This window comes from Lampris incognitus, chromosome 8 (genome assembly GCF_029633865.1).
Source record: "Lampris incognitus isolate fLamInc1 chromosome 8, fLamInc1.hap2, whole genome shotgun sequence".
Taxonomy (NCBI): Eukaryota; Metazoa; Chordata; class Actinopteri; order Lampriformes; family Lampridae; genus Lampris; species Lampris incognitus.
The window spans coordinates 37,081,262-37,101,036 of record NC_079218.1 but is presented as its reverse complement, the minus strand read 5'-3'; the positions used below and the strand labels follow the sequence as shown (position 1 = coordinate 37,101,036).

General features: G+C 41.6%; 1 protein-coding gene across 2 annotated transcripts in view; it reads left to right on the top strand.

Moving 5' to 3' along the window:
* The window catches only part of jakmip2 (janus kinase and microtubule interacting protein 2), a 70,760-nt gene that overhangs the window by 21,576 nt on the left and 29,409 nt on the right, over positions 1-19,775 (top strand). For both annotated transcript variants that reach the window (XM_056284465.1, XM_056284464.1), the window contains exons 7-10: positions 3,995-4,135; positions 10,310-10,366; positions 11,409-11,531; positions 12,048-12,176. In XM_056284465.1, the coding sequence (XP_056140440.1) occupies positions 3,995-4,135; positions 10,310-10,366; positions 11,409-11,531; positions 12,048-12,176 (450 nt within the window). The remainder of the gene's footprint in view (positions 1-3,994; positions 4,136-10,309; positions 10,367-11,408; positions 11,532-12,047; positions 12,177-19,775) is intronic.

Below are 19,775 nucleotides of genomic sequence, written 5' to 3'. Positions count from 1 at the left end.
CTATTCAGTAGACATTAGTTTTCTACTTGTTGTATCAGTAATGCATATATATTCAGTACTAGAACCACACCATGACAAATTTCAGTGTAATTTGGTAGCTGAAAAAGTACACTTATACTGGCTTCATGGCATAACGGATTAGAGCTTCCATGATGAAAGAATGAAGGATGATTCCCCCTCCCTCTGGTGCCATTTAGCCACTTCACTGCTCAGTGGAAGAAGTGTAACTCTACAAATGTCACCAGTAGACATGAATTGCAATGAGAGTTAATGAAACAGGCAAATACAGCAGCAATAACACAGGTTAAGAACAGATTGGTTAAAACTAGTCTGTCATTCTTTATTAATCAAATCATTTGTGACAACTGCGTTTGCGTACATCCATCTTACACCCAATCCAATTTCCATGCCCCAGGCCATCCTTCTCAAGCATGGCCCAAATTCAGGGAGAGAAAGAACTCATTTAAGAATTTTGGTTTTGAAAAAAACTTGGATTTCGCTAGCCTTCTCTACCCAATGAGGAACCACTGGCTATTTTAAAAAGCTTAGCGGGCCCTGATTGCAAAGTTTGGTATTTAACTAGACCTTGAGCTCCAGTCATATCCCTGACTGATGATCTCAAGCTGTCCTAGTATGTAAGGGGTTGATGTTAAAGATCTGTAAGATATCCAGGGGCTCAACACCAAGTGTAGCATATTGAGGCTAACATTGAAGTAGACTTATCCAAAGGGGTGTGTTTATTATCCAAAGGAACTGAATCAAGTGCAACTGGACTTGGTATATATCCGTGAAGACGTTTCGCCTCTCATCCAAGAGGCTTCATCAGTTCGTGCCTTTCTGACTAGACCAAGCTAGTCTGACTAGACTAGCTTGGTCTAGTCAGAAAGTCCAAGCTAGTCTAGTCAGACTAGCTTGGACCAAGCTAGTCTAGTCAGACTAGCTTGGTCTAGTCAGAAAGGCACGAACTGATGAAGCCTCTTGGATGAGAGGCGAAACGTCTTCACGGATATATACCAAGTCCAGTTGCACTTGATTCAGTTCCTTTGGATAACCATGACCTGGATGAATGAGAACATTCACAGACAGGTGTGTTTATTGTTAACACTTTATTATTTGCCTTTATGCATACGTGTGACCAAAGTTGGGTCATTTGAGCCAGCATAACACTGATCAAGGCTGAAACATTTTAATGCACGTGTTTCTTTCATTTTAAGTTGGATTTACTCTGTATAACATGCTGCGAACTCTGTATAATTCATCATCAAAGTCAGGAGCCTACATATGATTCCTGCAGTAAAGTGAATCAGTCACAGAGCATTGCATGCTTTAGAGGAAAATTTGAATGACATAGTCTAATGTAAAACTAAATGATTATATTTTTCTCAGCAATATTTACATATCATAAAGTTCCCTGTAGGAAAATTGTGATATAAGATTTTATCTGCCTTGTGATCTTTCAATTTTGGTTGAGAATGGCCTTAAACGAGGGCGTCTGGGTGGCGTGACGGTCTATTCCGTTGCCTACCAACACGGGGATCGCTGGTTCGAATCCCCGTGTTACCTCTGGCTTGATTGGGCGTCCCTACCAACACAATTGGCCGTGTTTGTGGGTGGGCAGACAGATGTGGGTATATATGTCCTGGTCACTGCACTAGAACCTTATCTAGTTGGTTGGGGCATCTGTTTGGGGGGGGGGTGACTGGGGGGAATAGCGTTATTCTCCCATGCACTACGTCCCCCTGGCGAAACTCCTCACTGTCAGGTGAAAAGAAGCGGCTGGTGACTCCACATGTATCGGAGGAGGCATGTGGTAGTCTGCAGCCCTCTCCGGATCAACAGAGGGGGTGGAGCAGGGATCGGGACAGCTTGAAAGAGTTGGGTAATTGGCTGGATACAGCTGGGGAGAAAAAGGAGGAAAAAATCCACAAAAAAAAGAAAGAAAAGAAAGTAAATGGCCTTAAAGCTGAAATCCACAACTTTTCTCCATTGATGAATAGCTATTTATCCATCAAGACCATGGAGTCTGGTTACATAGTAATATCTGCTTCTGTGGGACTTTTTGACTGGGTAGGACAAACAGTGGTGCAGATAGGTATATCTGGAAACAACTCCTTCAGGAAAAAAGATTGAAACATGATGCTGATGTGGCTGGCGATACTTCTGTTCGACAGTCTGTCAGTATTAATGAAGAACAGTGTTCCCATATAGTTTTGTTGTTTGTAATACATTAGACTGCCTATGTTAACGTTGGCCTATGGATCCCAGTTTTATAAAGATGGGAACTGTTCACAGTTGAGATGGTGGTACATGAGCGACAGTGGCTGCTACACCCTGTTTGTAATATGAAAAAAAAAATTCCACTAAGTCTATTGCTCACTGCCTCCTACATTGGTGTATATTGTAAGCCTGTTCTACCATGTTATTGATTGCCTGTCCAACAGAATTGATACACTGTCATCAAGTTTTATACAATAATGTCTTATTGGGACATCTGGGTAGCGTAGCGGTCTATTCTGTTGCCTACCAACATGAGGATCGCTGGTTCGAATCCCCGTGTTACCTCAGGCTTGGTCGGGCGTCCCTACAGACACAATCGGCCGGGTCTGCGGGTGGGAAGCCGGATGTGGGTATGTGTCCTGGTCGCTGCACTAGCGCCTCCTCTGGTTGGTCGGGGCGCCTGTTCGGGGGAGGGGGAACTTGGGGGAATAGTGTGATCTCCCCACGTGCTATGTCCCCCTGGCGAAAATCCTCACTGTCAGGTGAAAAGAAGCAGCTGGCGACTCCACATGTATCGGAGGAGGCATGTGGTAGTCTGCAGCCCTCCCCAGATGAGCAGAGGGGGTGGAGCAGAGATCGGGATGGCTCGGAAGAGTGGGGTAATTGGCCAGATACAATTGGGGAGAAAGGGGGGGGGGGATCCATTAAAAAAAAAGTCTCATTAAAAGAGAAAAATCTCAGATTTCCGTTTTAAGCACACCCAAAGAAGACCCTAATGAACTCTTTAAGGGCTTCCCATGCAGGCAAAAAGCCAAAGTAAAACAGGATTGATGAAAGTTCAATAAATATTTGTCGATCTTGAGAAGTAAACAGAAAGCATATATGTGATGTCATCATAAGAGAAAACCTACCCATACTACTCTTACTAAGATTGATGTTAAATGTAGTGTTTTACACACTACATTTAAACAGTTAAACACACGATATCTACAGTTAAACAAAGCACTGTGCAGTATGTGGATTTTGTGTGCGCAAGAAAAATACCTTGCGGTATACTACATTTGCAATAATTATGATATATATTAGATGTGAAATGAGTATGCAGTCAATGTTATATTCACACTTGTCCCATAATGCACCATGCCTACATGTGACAGACTGTTGTTGCCCAGTTGTTCTGTGCTGATTGGGCAATAAAAAGGATAAAAATGTGTCATGTAAACATTATTTTTCATAGCTGAAATGTTAGTGAATTTTATCCACTATTCATGAATTGATTTCTAGTCTTTGTGTATCTGTATGTTATGTACAAGATTATCCTGTGTGAGTTTCACAAAATGTTCTGTTGTAAATTTGAGAAATTAAATTATCTAACAGTTCACTAATATGTATTATGTGTTATGTAGTATATACTCATGGAATATGTAGTACGCAGTATGTCTGAACATGGTTTCAGACACAGTTTAATTCTCTTGACAGTACGGCAGTCACCTCTTGATGACATCAAAGATGAGGAGTGTGTTATCCTCATTTCGAATCTCGTTTTCTAAAAGACCTGAGTTCAGGCTTCCCTAAAACCTATTTTGGGATTTTCTTTATACACAGTCCAAAAAACATTATCTTAATAAAGCAGGAAGGCAGTATTCATATGTCTGGTATTGAATTAGATATCAAACTGGTGGTGTGAATATTCAGCATCGACAGACACGTCCACAGCTAAGATAACTGACTATCAGATGTTACCATAAATATGTCTTTTTTACTTTTTTGTCTGTAGAAAGAGAAGATCAGCTCGCACCCTCCACTGAAGAAACTCAAGTCTCTGAATGACTTGGACCAGGCCCATGATGACCAGGAGATCGCCTTCCTCAAGCTGCAGGTTTTGGAGCAGCAGAGCATGATTGATGAGCTGACTAGAGTAAGTTTTATGCATTTATCATTTATCTGTTGAAACAAAAATCAGATATTTCAAATGAAGGACACTAGGGCAAGGGAGAGAGTCGTTACTCTGCACGATTTAATAAACATACAGTGTCTGTCTCCCATTACCTCAAAATGTCTCCTCTAGGAAGGAGCACAGTGGCTTTGTGGTTTGCACTTTTGCCTCATACGGGAAGGTCATGAATTCAGTTCCAGTCTTATCTGTGTGCAGTCTGCAAGTTTATCCAGTGTCAGCATGGGTTTCCTCCCACAGTCCAAAGACATGCACATTAAGTGAACTGAAGTCTAAACAATTGTTCATAGATGTGAAAGGTGCATGAGTGACTGTGTGTGTGGGAACTATGATGGATTGGTGACCTATCCAGTGTGTCTCCCTGCATTCTGCTAATGCTTGCTGGGATAGACTCCACCTCCCCATGAGCCTGAATATAGCAAGCAGCAGCGTAATGAGTCAGCGCCGGGCCCCAATGCAAAATGGTCAAATCGGGCCCCGATCTGCCCATCACAATCAGACGTAACATAACTTCATGTTGGTAGTGAATGAAAGCAAGCAGCTTTAAAATGACCAGCAACAGCGAAATGCATTGCACGGTTGACACCTAAATGAAATTATTCCTAGGAAACGGATCACTGTGCTATAGAAAAGGAATCATAATAGCAAGCCTAAGCTAGTGATAGACTAGCCTACTTAACAAAATCTGGTGTTGGAGCACCATAACTGATGAAAACATAATCTGTGACAGTGCACCTTGACACAGATGAAAACATTAGCAGTGATGGCACACCCTCACATTGACAACATTATTCATGTCTACGCATAGGCCTTATAAACACAAAAATCAAGTGTGTAGGTTGATTATTAGTCAAATAAACAATAAATAAGTTCAATTTATGTCATAGGCGCACTCTTCAGGCTTTTCACTGTATGAAGTCCAACTAATTTGTTTGAGTCGACTGAGATTGATGTCACAGACACTGATGGCTATAAATTTAACTTTTATTTTCTATTATCAATGCATGAATAGTATAAGGGGGTAGGACTAGAAAAGTTACATATGTCTTCTTACCCCTTTTGAAGATTATCAGTATTATTTGAGCTGCTTATTTGTCACTTATATGTTGCTGATGATTTTGTTTGTTTATTTGTTTTTATTGCTTATATGTTTTCTTTAACATGTTCAATAAAATTGATTGATTGTAGTCTGCATGGCCATAATTATGCGCAGGCACAATTTGTACATTTTTTTAACATAACGTAGACCATAGACTCAGTGCTCGAGATCTTTGATACGATAGTGGCGAGAAAAAGAGGGGTCAATGCATGTGAGCCCTAAACTATTGCGGGCCCCAATGCAGCTGCATTACCTGCATATATGGTAGTTTCGCCGCTGATAGCAAGTAACAGAAAGTGGCCCAATGGATGTCTCTTCCACTACCACCTCCTCTCCTCCATGGCCCAAAATAGATGTATGTGTTGCCGTACTGCCTGATGTCCAAATACCGTGGAAGACGTAAACATAAAGTCATTGCTTGGGGCCAAGGATTCAAAATTTATATCTGTGTGTTTAAAAAAGTTCCTGAAGTGTCCTTCACCAGAGCATACACATATATATTCTACCTAGGAAGTATGTTTGGTTGTGATTACAGCAAGGAGCTGACAAAGTAACAGTAACAGTGGTTTGTTACACTCATTACATTCATCTGTTGTTCCACCTCCCAAATGTACCTCATTGGATGGCCGATACAACAGGTGAATGTAAATAACGCCCTAGCCGAATAGAAAATCAGCAGTAGTCCCAGTACCAAAGAACCAGATTGAGAATCACTGCCCTAGTGGAGAACCAAGCCAGTTTGCCCCTTAACCAATCCAGGAATTCCAAATCTGCACAATTGTGACTGACATTTGGCAGAGATTATCAAATGATGTGAATTGTTCAAAGATCTAATCTTATTTGGGCTGATGTATTATCATCAAATATGTATGATATTTACAGTGCATCATCTGCACCGGCCTTTTAATGTCTAAATGAGCACTTGCCTAATCTGTCATTTTGTTCAGGATGCTCTGCACTTTCACAGTCTGTTATGCTTTAAAAATACTTTTATGGTTTAACATACACTCAGCTTTTAGATTTGTGTAGAACAGATGTGTAAGGGGCTGGGCAGATTAAATTTGGGAATGCCGACAATGATTTTGGGAAAGCCTCTACAGAAAGTAGGTCACCCTCCACTGCAGTCAAAGACTGAGTTTAGCCATAGCACATTACAAGCAGTTGATAGCAATTTCTTATTCCTTTATATGGTTTGTTTTAATAAAAAAAATGTGTGGTAGAGATACAAGCCAAGGGGATATCTTTATTTAAGGCGCATGCATAGATTTCACCCTCTGCTGTCGGCTGCTCCCGTTAGAGGTTGCCACAGCGGATCATCCATTTCCATCTCTTCCTGTCCTTTGCATCTTCCTCTGTCACTTCCTCTGTTTCCACTTTTCCTCTTGCCTAGCAGCGCCATCTTCAGCATCCTTTTCCAAATATACCCAGCATCTCTCCTCCACACATGTCCAAATCATCTCAATCTTGCCTCGTTTGCTTTGTCTCCAAACATCCAACCTAAGATGTCCCTCTAATATACTCATTCCTAATCATCGCCATCTTCGTCACTCCCAATGAAAATCTTAGCATCTTCAACGCTGCCACCTGTCTTTTCGTCAGTGCCACCGTCTCAAAACCATACAACATAGCTGGTCTCACTACCATCTTGTGTACCTTCCCTTTCATTCTTGCTGGTACTTTTCTGTTGCAAATCACTCCTGCCACTCTTCTCCACCCACTCCACCTTGCCTGCACTCTCATCTTCAGCTCTCTTCTGCACTCCCCGTTACTTTGAATACGAGTATTTTAGTATTTATACTCATCCACCTTTGCCACCTCTACTCCTTGCATCTTCACCGTTCCACTGTCCTCCCTCTCGTTCACACATATGTATGCCATCTTGCTCCTACTGACTTTCATTCTTCTTCTCTCCAGTACATACCTCCACCTCTCCAGACTCTCCTCAATCTGCTCTCTACTCACACTACAGATCAAAATGTCATCTAATCCGCAAACATGATAGTCCACAGAGACTCCTGCCTGATCTCATCTGTCAATCTGTCCATCACCATTGCAAACAAGATAGATCTCAGAACCTAATGTAAACCCACCTCCAACTTGAATCCATCCATCATTCCTACCGCACACCTCACCATTGTCTCACTGCCCTCATAGTTATCCTGCACCACTCTTACATACTTCTCTGCCACTCCCGACATCCTCATACAATACTACACCTCCTCTCTCGGTACCTTCTCATATGATTTCTCTAAATCCACAAAGACACAATGGAAGTCCTTCTGACATTCTCTATACTTCTCCATCAACATTCTCAAAGCAAATATTGCATCGGTAGTGCTCTTTCAAGGCATGAAACCATTCTGCTGCTCTCTAATCATCACCTCTCCTCTTAACCTAGCTTCTATTACTCTTTCCCATATCTTCATGTTGTGATCAACTTTATACCTCTGTAGTTACTATAGCTCTGCATATCCATGCCTCCACAAGTATGTCATGTGGGCCAACTGCTTTTCTACTCTTCAACCTCTTCATAGCTGCCCTCACTTCCTACTTGCTAATCCACCACACTTCCTGATTCACTATGCCCATACCACTATCCAAACTTCTCTCTCTCTCTCTCTCTCTCTCTCTCTCTCTCTCTCTCTCTCTCTCTCTCTCTCTCTCTCTCTCTCTCTCTCTCTCTCTCTCTCTCTCGCTCTCTCTCTCTCTCTCTCTTTCTTCATTCATCAGCCCCTCAAAGTACTCCCTCCACCTTCTCAACACTCTCTCCTCATTTATAAGAACATATCCAACTCTATCCTTCATCACCCTAACCTGCATATCTTTTCCAGCTTGCTCCCTCTATCTAGCCAACTGATACCAGTCCTTTTCTTTCTTAGTGTCCAACGTCTTACAAGTAGCCATATGCTTTTTCCTTTGCCTTCACCACCTCTCTCTTTGCATTACACCACATCTCCTTGTACTGTCTACTTTCTTAATCTCTTTGACTATCCCACTTCTTCTTCACTTCCGTATACTTTCCTGTACTTCCTCATTCCACCACCAAGCCAAGTCTTCCTGTCTTCCTTCCTCTGTCCAGATGACACACCAAGTACCTTCCGAGTTGTCCCCCTCACTATATCTGCAGTGGTTGCCCAGCCATCTGGCAACTCCTCACTACCAACCAGTGCCTGTCTTTGTTCCTCCCTGAACTCCAAACAACAGTCTTCCTTCTTCAATTTCCATTATTTGATCCTTGGCTCTGCCTTCACTCCCTTCCTTTTCTTGATCTCCACAGTCATCCTACAGACCACCATCTGATGCTGCCTAGCTCTGTTCTCTCCTGTCACCACCTTGCAGTCTCCAATCCCTTTCGGATCGCACCTCCTGTATAAGATATAGTTCACCTGTGTGCAACTCCTCCACTTGACACACCCCGCTCTGTGCCCTAGCAGTGCCACTCCCTACCCTGTGTACTCCTGCCTGATTGCATGACCCACCCTTATTGGATTCACCTGTGCCTTGTTACCTCCAGTGTATTTAGTCTCTGTGCTCCCCTCTCTCTGTGCCAGTTTGTTTTGTGCCTTGTGTCAACTCGTGCCAGCCTTTCTCTAGTGTTTGTATCGCTTGAAATACATATTTACCCCAGCCATTTCCATCCTTTTTGAAAAATCCACCACCATCTGTCCTTCCACATTCCTCTCTACCTACCCATCACCTCCTCATCACCTTCGTTTTCTTCCCCGACATGCCTGTTGAAGTCTGCCCCAATCACCACTGTCTCCTCCTTGGGTACACTCTCCACCACTTTATGCTACTCACTCCAGAATTCTTTATTGTCTTCCATCTCACACCCAACTTGCGGGGCATATGCACTGACAACATTCATCATCACACCTTCGATTTCCAGCTTCATACTCATCGCTCTGTCTGACACTCTTTTAACCTCCAACACATTCTTGACATACTCTTCCTTAAGGATTACCCCTGCCCCATTTGTCCTCCCATCCACACCATGGTAGAAGAGTTTGAACCCACCTCCGATGTTCCTGGCCATACTCCCCTTCCAGTTGGTCTCTTGCACGCACAGTATGCCTACCTTTCTTCTTTTCATCATATCAGCCATCTCTCTCCCTTTACCAGTCATAGTGCCAACATTCAAAGTTCTGACTCTCACCTCCACACTCCTATCCTTCCCCCTCTCCTTCTCCTTTGCCCAACAATAGCATAATTTCCACTGGCACTCTGCTGAATCATAATAAGAATCATAATTTCCCCTTATTTCAACTGCCATAAAAAAATTCTTAAGAGGTTTATTTAACTTTTCAAAGGAATCCTGTTCAGGGTGATGCTGACTATAACCATGTGAAATTTGGAGTTATTTTAATGTACAGACTTGAGAAAATTTAAAGGGAAAGTCAGCTCAAATTACATTATACCAAACACAATGTTCTCACATTTCAACTGTTGTAAGTCGCATGTGCACTTCATTAAAAAAAAAAGAAGTCCATGTCACCTCCCGGGCTTTGTAAGCATCGTTTACTGTGGGTGAAAAAAGGTTCGCCTCACTTGTTGATATTACAACAATGCTGCCCATGTGTCGCACCAGACCATTTGGAGTGATAGCAGTGGAATTAAATGATGTATTGAGGTGCCAGAGGTCTCAGTCTGTATTGTACACAGTCCAAATCTTAATGAATGAATAAAACAAATTACACATTGTCACTTTAAGTGATGTTTGTGCCCAAAACAGTTTTTTTTTAAACTTATTCAATTTTATTTTTTTTCTCTCTTTTGGTTTCTCAAAGGAGGCATTATGTTGAAACAAGAGCTAGATTATCATATCATAATTCTCAAACGAAAACTCATTATACATGTAGATTAATTTCATTATTTGCATCATCACTTGCCTGAGTTATTCAAAAGTGGATGCCTTAGCAATATGTATGTATAACCTAAAGTACTGGGATTTTTGCCACAATGCAAGTGTTTGTCACTAGATTTTGATTTTCCAAATGCAATTCACAAAATAGATGCTCTCTGTGTCCCTTTCTTTTCAGGATAGAGAAAAACTTTTAAGAAAGAAGAGGCATAAACGAAGTTCCAGGCCAATAAAGGTAGAATGCAATTATCTTTGTCTTTTTTTTTAATACTCTTTTTAAAATTTACCTGCCCACCATTGCAGAGTAAAAGGACAGTGTCAAATCATGTGGGGAGTAAGATGTGTTAGTACTTGGCTCAATGAGCCGACAGCACCCTCTGACAACCCCTTTTATAAAAGGTTTATGTTACAATGCTATTTTTCTGAGCCAGTGAATATGGATGAATGTCATATGGTGGCTAAGCAAGCTTTGTAGTCCTACTGAAAGTTAACTGGTAGAAGGATTAATATTTTTCATTGCTCGCAAGAGTGAAAATAAATCCCTAGTTTTACCTAAACATCGTGAGACTGTCTGTAATATGATGCTTGTCATTGAGTGTGACACGGAAACACCATTTATATTAGACATCACATAAATGTCTATCCATACACTGTAGTAAAAAAAAAGAAGTGACATGACAATATATGTAAGCTTGGTACTGCATTAGAATTCTTTTTTTTTTCTTTGGAATGTTCCCCCTTTTTTCTCCCCAATTGTATCCGGTCAATTACCCCACTCACTGCTCCACCCACTCTGCCGATCCTGGGAGGGCTGCAGACTACCACATGTCTCCTCTGATACATGTGGAGTCACCAGCCGCTTCTTTTCACCTGACCGTGAGGAATTTTGCCAGGGGGACATAACGTGTGGGAGGTTCACGCTATTCCCCCCAATTCCCCCTCCCCCCCGAACAGGTGCCCTTACTGCCCAGAGGAGGCGCTAGTGCAGCGACCAGGACACATACCCACATCCAGCTTCCCACCAGCAGACAGGGCCAATTGTGTCTGTAGGGACGCGCGATCAAGTCAGAGGTAACACAGGGATTCGAATGGGCGATCCCTGTGTTGGTAGGCAACGGAATAGACAGCTACGCTACCCGGACGCTCTAGCATTAGAATTCTTGATTTGTGTGTGAATAAAATACTACAGTTATCAGATAAGGTCAATAAAGTGTATTGTAAAGAAAGTTATCAATGATAATGAAAAGCCCTTAATCCTTCAATCATGTCCTCTGCAGAGGCACATTGTTGTTGACACCTTCTTTGGCTATGATGAGGAGTCCATGGACTCAGAGACATCATCAGTGGCCTCATATCTCATGGATCGAACCCCTGCCACCCCTGATGAAGACCTGGTTGAGGTGAGAGTTGGCAGTGTCATCAGCATGCTTCAAAGAGCGAGTCACTTTTCTCCCTGCTCACTGCATTTCAAGCATCACGGAGGTCATAATATAGATGAGACAAATGCCGATAAGCATCAAGGAAAAAAACCATTAACATTGTTTGGCAGTCTCGCATTGAGAAAGCAAATACAGTATTCCCTTTTAGCTAGTTTATAAAGTACATCTCATCAAAGTACATCTGAAAGTACTTGGTCCAATTATGAAATATATCAGTGTACAGACCCAAGCCAAATTGTATAATGATGTTTTATCCCATTTTGATTTGTATAATATGGGTCAGATTAAATAAACTATTTATTCCTTTAGAGGAAATGTATAATGTAATGGCCTTGGCTCTTTTGTCCTTCTCATTCAACCTGGATATTTGCAGCCAAGTATTCAAGCATATTAGAGCAATTTCAACCAGTTCAACCCACTTAACCTTTGAACCCTGTGTGTGTGTGTGTGTGTGTGTGTGTGTGTGTGGGAAACCAGGGTCTAGCTAATGAGGAGTCTGAGCTGCGTTTCCGTCAGCTGACCAGAGAGTACCAGGCCTTACAAAGGGCATATGCTCTGCTGCAGGAGCAGAAAGGAGGCATGCTGGATGCTGAGATGGAAGCCAAGGTACAAACTGTTTATTTCAAACCAAGTAAAGCCCTATTTGAACTGGATTAATTTTACAAGCAGTGGTCATATTGTGCTATAAAATTATATTGTGTGTCACAGTAGCAATGTGGAAATCGTTTATCTGCAAGTTGTGGAATTTCATGAAGTGGGATGCTCAATGTAAAAGACCAAAATATATATAAACACAGCATTTGGAAGTGAAAAGAGAGTAAAAATAATGTCTGAATGGGTGTATCTGCTTACCCAACATTAAGTAGCATGGTAAGTGTGTGAAGAAATAAGGAAATGATTGGTAACGCTTTATACACAGTTCAAAAAAAGAACAAATGGTCTGTCAAATAGGTAAAAATGCATGTGGTTTGACTCTACTGTACAAGTGAAGATAAGGTAGTTTATTGTATATTCTTTATAATTTATATAGGATTAGCAATGACAAATGCTCTCCACTGCCAATAAAACTATTTAATTTCCCTTATACAAGTCGCCAATAACACAACTGCTCCATAGTGCAGGATTGGAGGACATACTGAGCAGCTCACAGGTGTAAATTTGTATTGGAGTTCTTCTCCAGTCTTGGAAAACACCTGGAAAATGATCAAATGCCCTGGAAATATTATTGAAGTCATGAACAATTGTAAAGTTAGGTTATAAAATGTTATTTATGCCTGTTGAGTTTGCATATTTCTAGCTTTATTTTTTAGCTGAGATCATATTTTTTTGGCCATACTTTTAGCTGCTGAGATTGCATATCAGTGCAACTGAAAGTTACAGAGTCCATTTAGAGACTGTTGTTCAAAACGCCCCGTCAGATGTTTTGGTATGCTGCGGTGGTAAAAATCACAATGTTGTACCTGCATGAACATACCCAAAAATTCAACCTAACATCAAAAGATAATTGTTTGAGGAATGGTCATTTTGTGTGTGTGTGAGAGAGAGAGAGAGAGAGAGAGAGAGAGAGAGAGAGAGAGAGAGAGAGAGAGAGAGAGAGAGAGAGAGAGAGAGAGAGAGAGAGAGAGAGAGAGAGAGAGAGAGAGTCAGTCAGTCTGTCCATCCATGTGTAAGGGTTATAGTGGAGCTTCCACTGATAGTTAATTCTGAATAACATGACCTTCCAGCAAGAGCTGTCATGTATCTCCAAGCAAAAGTAATGGAAAATGTCCTTGAAAATCTCTGGAAAATAATTTCCTAAAAGAGAGTGAGAACCCTGCGAGAGTAATGCAGGTGTATTATCATACAGTAACTACCTAGTAGTAATACCTACTGAGAGCTATAACATAGACCAGAGATCTTCAACAGGGGGTCCGCGACCCCTAGGAGGTCCCCAGAGTTACTGCAGGGGGTCCACCAAATTATTTGATCCCACCCTTTTTTCTTCCAAAAATATGTCCGAAAATACACATTAACATAAATACAACCTATAATAAGCAAAGATAAATCTTCGTATACGTTAAAAAAATTACAACATTGAAGGTACCCATGAATCCTCGTGCAGTAATTTGATCACCTTGAAAGCCGAGCACAAGCTAGCCATCTTATGCTAAACCACTCTATGTGCGGCGCCAAGAAAACACTGAAAATAATTGCATGCCATATTAGCCAAATAGGTACGTGTTATTAGCCTAAGAATATAGTCCTTCTAGTGTTAATGTCCTCTAAAATGGATCGCTTTGTAACTTCTCGACCAAGAAACTCTTGACAGACCCTGCACTTCATCATGAACCACTGGCAAAAGTTCAGAGGATGAGGCTAACGCACCTGCTAACAGCCAGGCTACAACTGCTGCTAAGTGCAAACGAGAGAAGACCCAAAAATAATCAGAGAATTATCTCAAGTTTGGATTTACCTTTAAAGAGACTGAGGGCATTGAATTACCAGTGTGTGTCATCTGCTCTGCCGTGCTGTCAAACGAAAGTATGAAGCCATCAAAGCTGCAGTGCCACTTGGAGACAACCCATACTCACTTGAAAGAAAAACCAGTGGAATACTTTCAGGTCCATCTCAAATCTCTCAAAGGCCAGCAGGCATTGATGAGACAATCAGCTAAAGTTGGTAAGCTAGCTTTGAAAGACTCTTATCAAGTTGCTCTTCGGATCGCTCAGAACAAAAAGCCATACACAATTGCAGAGGATTTAATATTGCCTGCAGCCAGTGATATGTGCAAAACAATGTTTGGGAAGGATGAACACTTTAATAAACTGAAAAGCATTCTGTTGTCGGACACAACCATTTCTCGCCGTATTGATGACATGGTATCTGATGCGAGGGTGCAACTAGTTGAGAAACTGAGGTTGGCAGAGGCTTTTGTATTACAATTGGATGACTCCACGGACATGTCAAATGACGCTCAGCTTTTGGTGTTTGTGTGGTTTGTCGACCAAAATGAAATGGAGGAGGAATTTTTGTGTGGTAAGCAGCTGCCTGAATGCACAAGTTCTTAAATTTTCAAAGTGATCGATTGTTTTTTTCAGAGAAAATGACATACCCTGGGCAAAATGTTTTGCGATGTGCACTGATGATGCAAGAGCCATGGCTGGTTTAAAAAGTGGACTAATAACGCTTGTCAAAGGTGTGGCTCCCCAAGTAACATGGATGCATTGCATGCTACATAGGGAGTCTCTCGTTGCCAAAGAAATGAGTGCTGAATTGTCAGATGTCATGGACTCTGTCATGAAAGCTGTTAATATTGTCAAGAAGAGTGCTTTGCGAATGCGTCTCTTTTCCTCTCTCTGTGCTGCTGCGGGAGAAGAACACACTGCGCTACTTTACCATTCTGCGGTTCGATGGCTTTCGTGTGGAGCAGTGCTGTCATGCGTGTTTGAGTTATGTACGTCTATTCAGGAGTTTTTACTTTGCCAAAACTATGCAGAGCTGGCTGCAAATTTCAGTGACGATATCTGGGTTACTAAACTTTCATATGTTGCAGACGTTTACTCTGAGCTGAACAGACTCAACAGTTCTTTGCAAGGCCATAATACACATGCCTTCCAGCTGTATGACAGAATGGAAGGCTTTTTTTAATGTTTCCATCAGTGGATAAGTTGAGAGATTCTGCAGTACTCTCGCCTCAAGTAACACGCACAATTATTGCACACTTGGAGGCACTCGAGGGTCAATTTGGGAAATACTTTTCTGAGGCTGACTTCTGGCTCAGGGACAAGACATGGATACAGTTTCGATTCAAAGATAATGCAGCAGATGGCTCAAACTTGACAATGACGGCGGAGGATCAGCTCATCGAACTATCCACTGACAGTACATACAGAAACATGTATGAGACAAGACTACTCATTCAGATCTGGATCTCTTGCCAGAAAGACTTCCCACAATTGACAGCAAAAGCAATGTGTAGCCTTTTACCTTTTGCAACGACATATCTTTGCAAGAGTGGATTTTCCTCCCATACCTACCTGAAAAGCAAGTACATGTCAAGACTGCAGCCTGAGGCTGATATGGCCCTCTTCCTGACAACCTCCATCTGCCCTAGAATAGACAAGCTGTGTGCCACTCACCAGGGTCAGACCTCTCACTAAGGTAGGAGCTGTGCCATCCACACATAAAGTTAAGCTTAATGCTTCATTGTCCCTCCCCCATTAAAATTGTGAAATTGTAAATGTAAAAAATGTCAATATAGAATTAAAACATGTTCTATAAAGCACCCCGTTGTTATCATGTATATAGTTCTGTTTACACACACACACACACACACACATATACACACACACACACACATACATATATATATATATATCCATATGCACACATACACACACACACACACACACACACACACACACACACACACACACACACACACACACACACACACATATATATATATATATCGTGTTTTTTTTCGAAACCATCAATGGTGTTATAAGTGCTCAACTAATGAGGAGCGGAATATCAACACAGTTACCGGAAAAAAGTTTTAATGCATAGCAGTACAGGCCTGTTTTGTGCATCGCGCACTCATCAGCTGCTAATGACCTCTGATGACTAGTAGTTCCCCTGATTTCCTACGTTAAATGCACTTATTGTAAGTCACTTTGGATAAAAGCGTCAGCGAAATGACTGTAATGTAATGCAATGTATAAGATCTAACAAGTACGAGGGGGCAAGCCCATTAAGTATTTTATAGGTTAAAAGTAGCACTTAAAAGTCATATCTACCATGTACAGGGAGCCAGTGAAGGCAGGCTAGACTTGGCATGTTATGGCCAAACTTTTTGTTTTAGTTAATAATCTAGCAGCAACATTTTGAACCAGCTGAAGGTTTTTAGTGCTAACGTGTGGCAGGCCAGAGAAAAGGGACATTGTAGTAATCTAATCTGGATGAAACAAAAGCATGGATTAGGGATCTCAACATCAACCATGGACAGAATAGACTGAATTTTGGCAATGTTTCATAGGTGAAAAAACGATGTCTTTGTGATTTCTTTAATGTGAAATTCAAAAGATAGGTAGGTAATAATAATGGATCGCATTTATAGAGTGCTTTATCTAGACACCCAAAGTGCTTTACAGTGAAGGGGGAAACTCACCTCAACCACCACTAATGTGTAGTACCCACCTAGATGATGCATGGCAGCCATTTTGCACCAGAATGCTCACCCCACATCAGCTTGAGGTAGAGAGGGAGGAATCATTGAGCGAATTACACAGGGGTATGATTAGGTGGCCAGATGGAGAGAGCCAGGTTGGGAATTTTTGCCAGGACACCAGGAGACCCCCCTACTCTTTGCAACAAGTGCCATGAGATCTTAAATGACCACAGTGAGTCAGGACCTTGGTTTAATGTCTCACCCGAAGCACACCATCTCTTACAGCATAGCACACCATCTTACAGCATAGTGTCCCCCTCACTGCACTGGGGCATTGTTTTGTTTTTTTTAGGAGCAGGGGGAAGACTGCCCCCTACTGGCCCACCAACACCACTTCCAGCAGCAACTCGTTTTCCCGGATGGTCTCCCATCCAAGTACTAGCCAAGTCCATACCTGCTTAGCTTCTGTCATTCAGCTTAGCAGGCTACATGTTGGTATGGCTGCTGGAAACAAAAAAAAAACACAAAGATTTTTGGCTGTGGAACTTTGGCAGAATACACAGTTGTTAAGAGATACTGTTTCTTGATTCTTGGTCATAAAGGTGACTTTGTCTTACAGGGCCGAAAACCAGCATCTCAGTTTTTTTTTCAGAATAAAGTAGTAAGACGTTAGATGACATCCAGTTTTTCACTGCAGACAAGCATGCCTCTAGATTTCTGATATGAGAATAGTTGTTTGACTTGACAGGTACGTACAGCTGAGTATCATCAGTGTAGCAGTGGAAATGTATTCCATAGCTCTGTATAATATGGCCAAGAGGTGAGATGTAAAGGAAGAATTGCAAAGGACCAAGAACTGAGCCCTGGGGTACACCATATTTCACTGCAGGAAAATCAGATGCAACATTATCATGGAAGACACACTGTGTTTTATCAGATAAGTAAGACTTAAGCCAAGACAGAGCCAGACTTGAACCACCTAGGTGATTCTCAAGACGGTCCAAAAGTATACCATGATCAACAGTGTCAAAAGCTTTGCTAAGATCAAGCAACAGTAGTACTGATGTGGAATTGGAATCCATAGCAAGCAAAAGGTCGTTCACCACCTTTGTGAGTACATTTTCAGTGGAATGACAGGCTCTAAATTAAGATTGAAATGATTCAAAGAGATTGTTGTCCAAGCCAGCTTGGACAATGTTTCCAGTGTGACATTCTCAAAATGTGGAAGTACAGGGACAATCTGACAGTCCTTATAAGAAAGTGGAATCACAGGGTCTGTAGGTAGATTAAATTATTTTGTTTCTAATATCATGAAATTTAACTGCCAAAAAAAAAAAAGGAACTCATGGGCAGTAAAACGGGAGCAATTAATAGAAGGGTGCTTTTGAGTAAGCCTATCTACAGTGTCAAAGAGACATCTTGGCTTGTGTTTGTTGACATTAATTAGACGAGAAAAAAGGTGCTGCTTTAGCTGCTGTAGTTGAGTAGTCGATTAATCACGGGAGATTTATTTTTTTCACCCAATAACAACAATCAATTCTCATCAAAAAGATTTCAAATGCTACCAGTAAAGGGTTAACTAACGTAGGCGGGACCAACCTGGGGGTAGATGAAATAGCAGAGTCCTCAATTGGCTCTGAGAGGCTGTTTACAATTGAACCGCAATCTACTACTACTACTACTGTCGGCTGCTTCCGTTAGGGGTCACCACAGCGGATCATCCGTTTCCATTTCTTCCTGTCCTCTGCATTCTCCTCTGTCACACCAGCCACCTGCATGTCCTCCCTCACCACATCCATAAACCTCCTCTTTGGCCTTCCTCTTTTCCTCTTCCCTGGCAGCTCCATATTCAACATCCTTCTCTCAATATACCTAGCATCTCTCCTCCACACATGTCCAAGTCATCTCAATCTTGTCTCTCTTGCTTTGTCTCTCAACCGTCCAACCCGAGCTGTCCTTCTAATATAATCGTTCCTTTTCCTATCCTTCTTTGTCACTCCCAATGAAAATCTTAGCATCTTCAACTCTGCCACCTCCAACTCCGCCTCCTGTCTTTTCGTCAGTGCCAATGTCTCCAAACCATATAACATAGCTGGTCTCACAACCATCTTGTAAACCTTCCCTTTAACTCTTGCTGGTACCCTTCTGTCACAAATCACTCCTGACACACTTTTCCACCCACTCCACCCTGCCTGCACTCTCTTCTTCCCCTCTCTTCTTCACTCCCCATTACTTTAGACAGTTGACTGCAAGTATTTAAACTCATACTCCTTCGTCACCTCTACTCCTTGCATCCCCATCATTCCACTGTCCTCGCTCTCATTCACACATAGGTATTCAATCTAGCACCTACTGACTTTCATTCCTCTTCTCTCCAGTGCATACCTCAAGTCAATTAAAGTCAAGTCAAGTTTATTTATATAGCACATTTAAAACAACCACAGTTTAACCAAAGTGCTGCACAAGCTTAAAATACAATATAAAATAAGTGACACATATGAATATAAAAATATATGTAAAAAAAGACATAATAAAATAAAGAAATTAAAATGTAAACAATAAAACAGAAGAGTAAAACTTTATTTCCACAATAAAATCATGGTGTCAAGCTCAACTTGAATTGAATGCCAGGTCTTTAACCAAGATTTAAAAGTCTCTAGGGTCTGAGCAGATCTTATGTGTACTGGTAAGTTGTTCTAGAGATCAGGGGCAGCTAATGCAAAGGCTCTGTCGCCCCTATTCTTAAGCCTGGATCTCAGAACATGTAAGAGCATCTGGTTTGCTGACCTGAGTGCTATGACTGGTGTATGATGATGTATTAGCTCAGATAAATAAGATGGTGCCAGCCCATTTAAAGTCTTAAAAACAAGTAATAAATCTTAAACTGGATCCTAAAACAGACAGGAAGCCAATGAAGGGAGGCCAGTACAGGCGTTATGTGATCACGTCGCTTCTTTCCTGTCAGCAGGCGAGCAGCTGCATTTTGTACAAGCTGCAGGCAACGAAGCAATGACTGAGCTATGCCAACATACAATGAGTTACAATAATCTAAACGA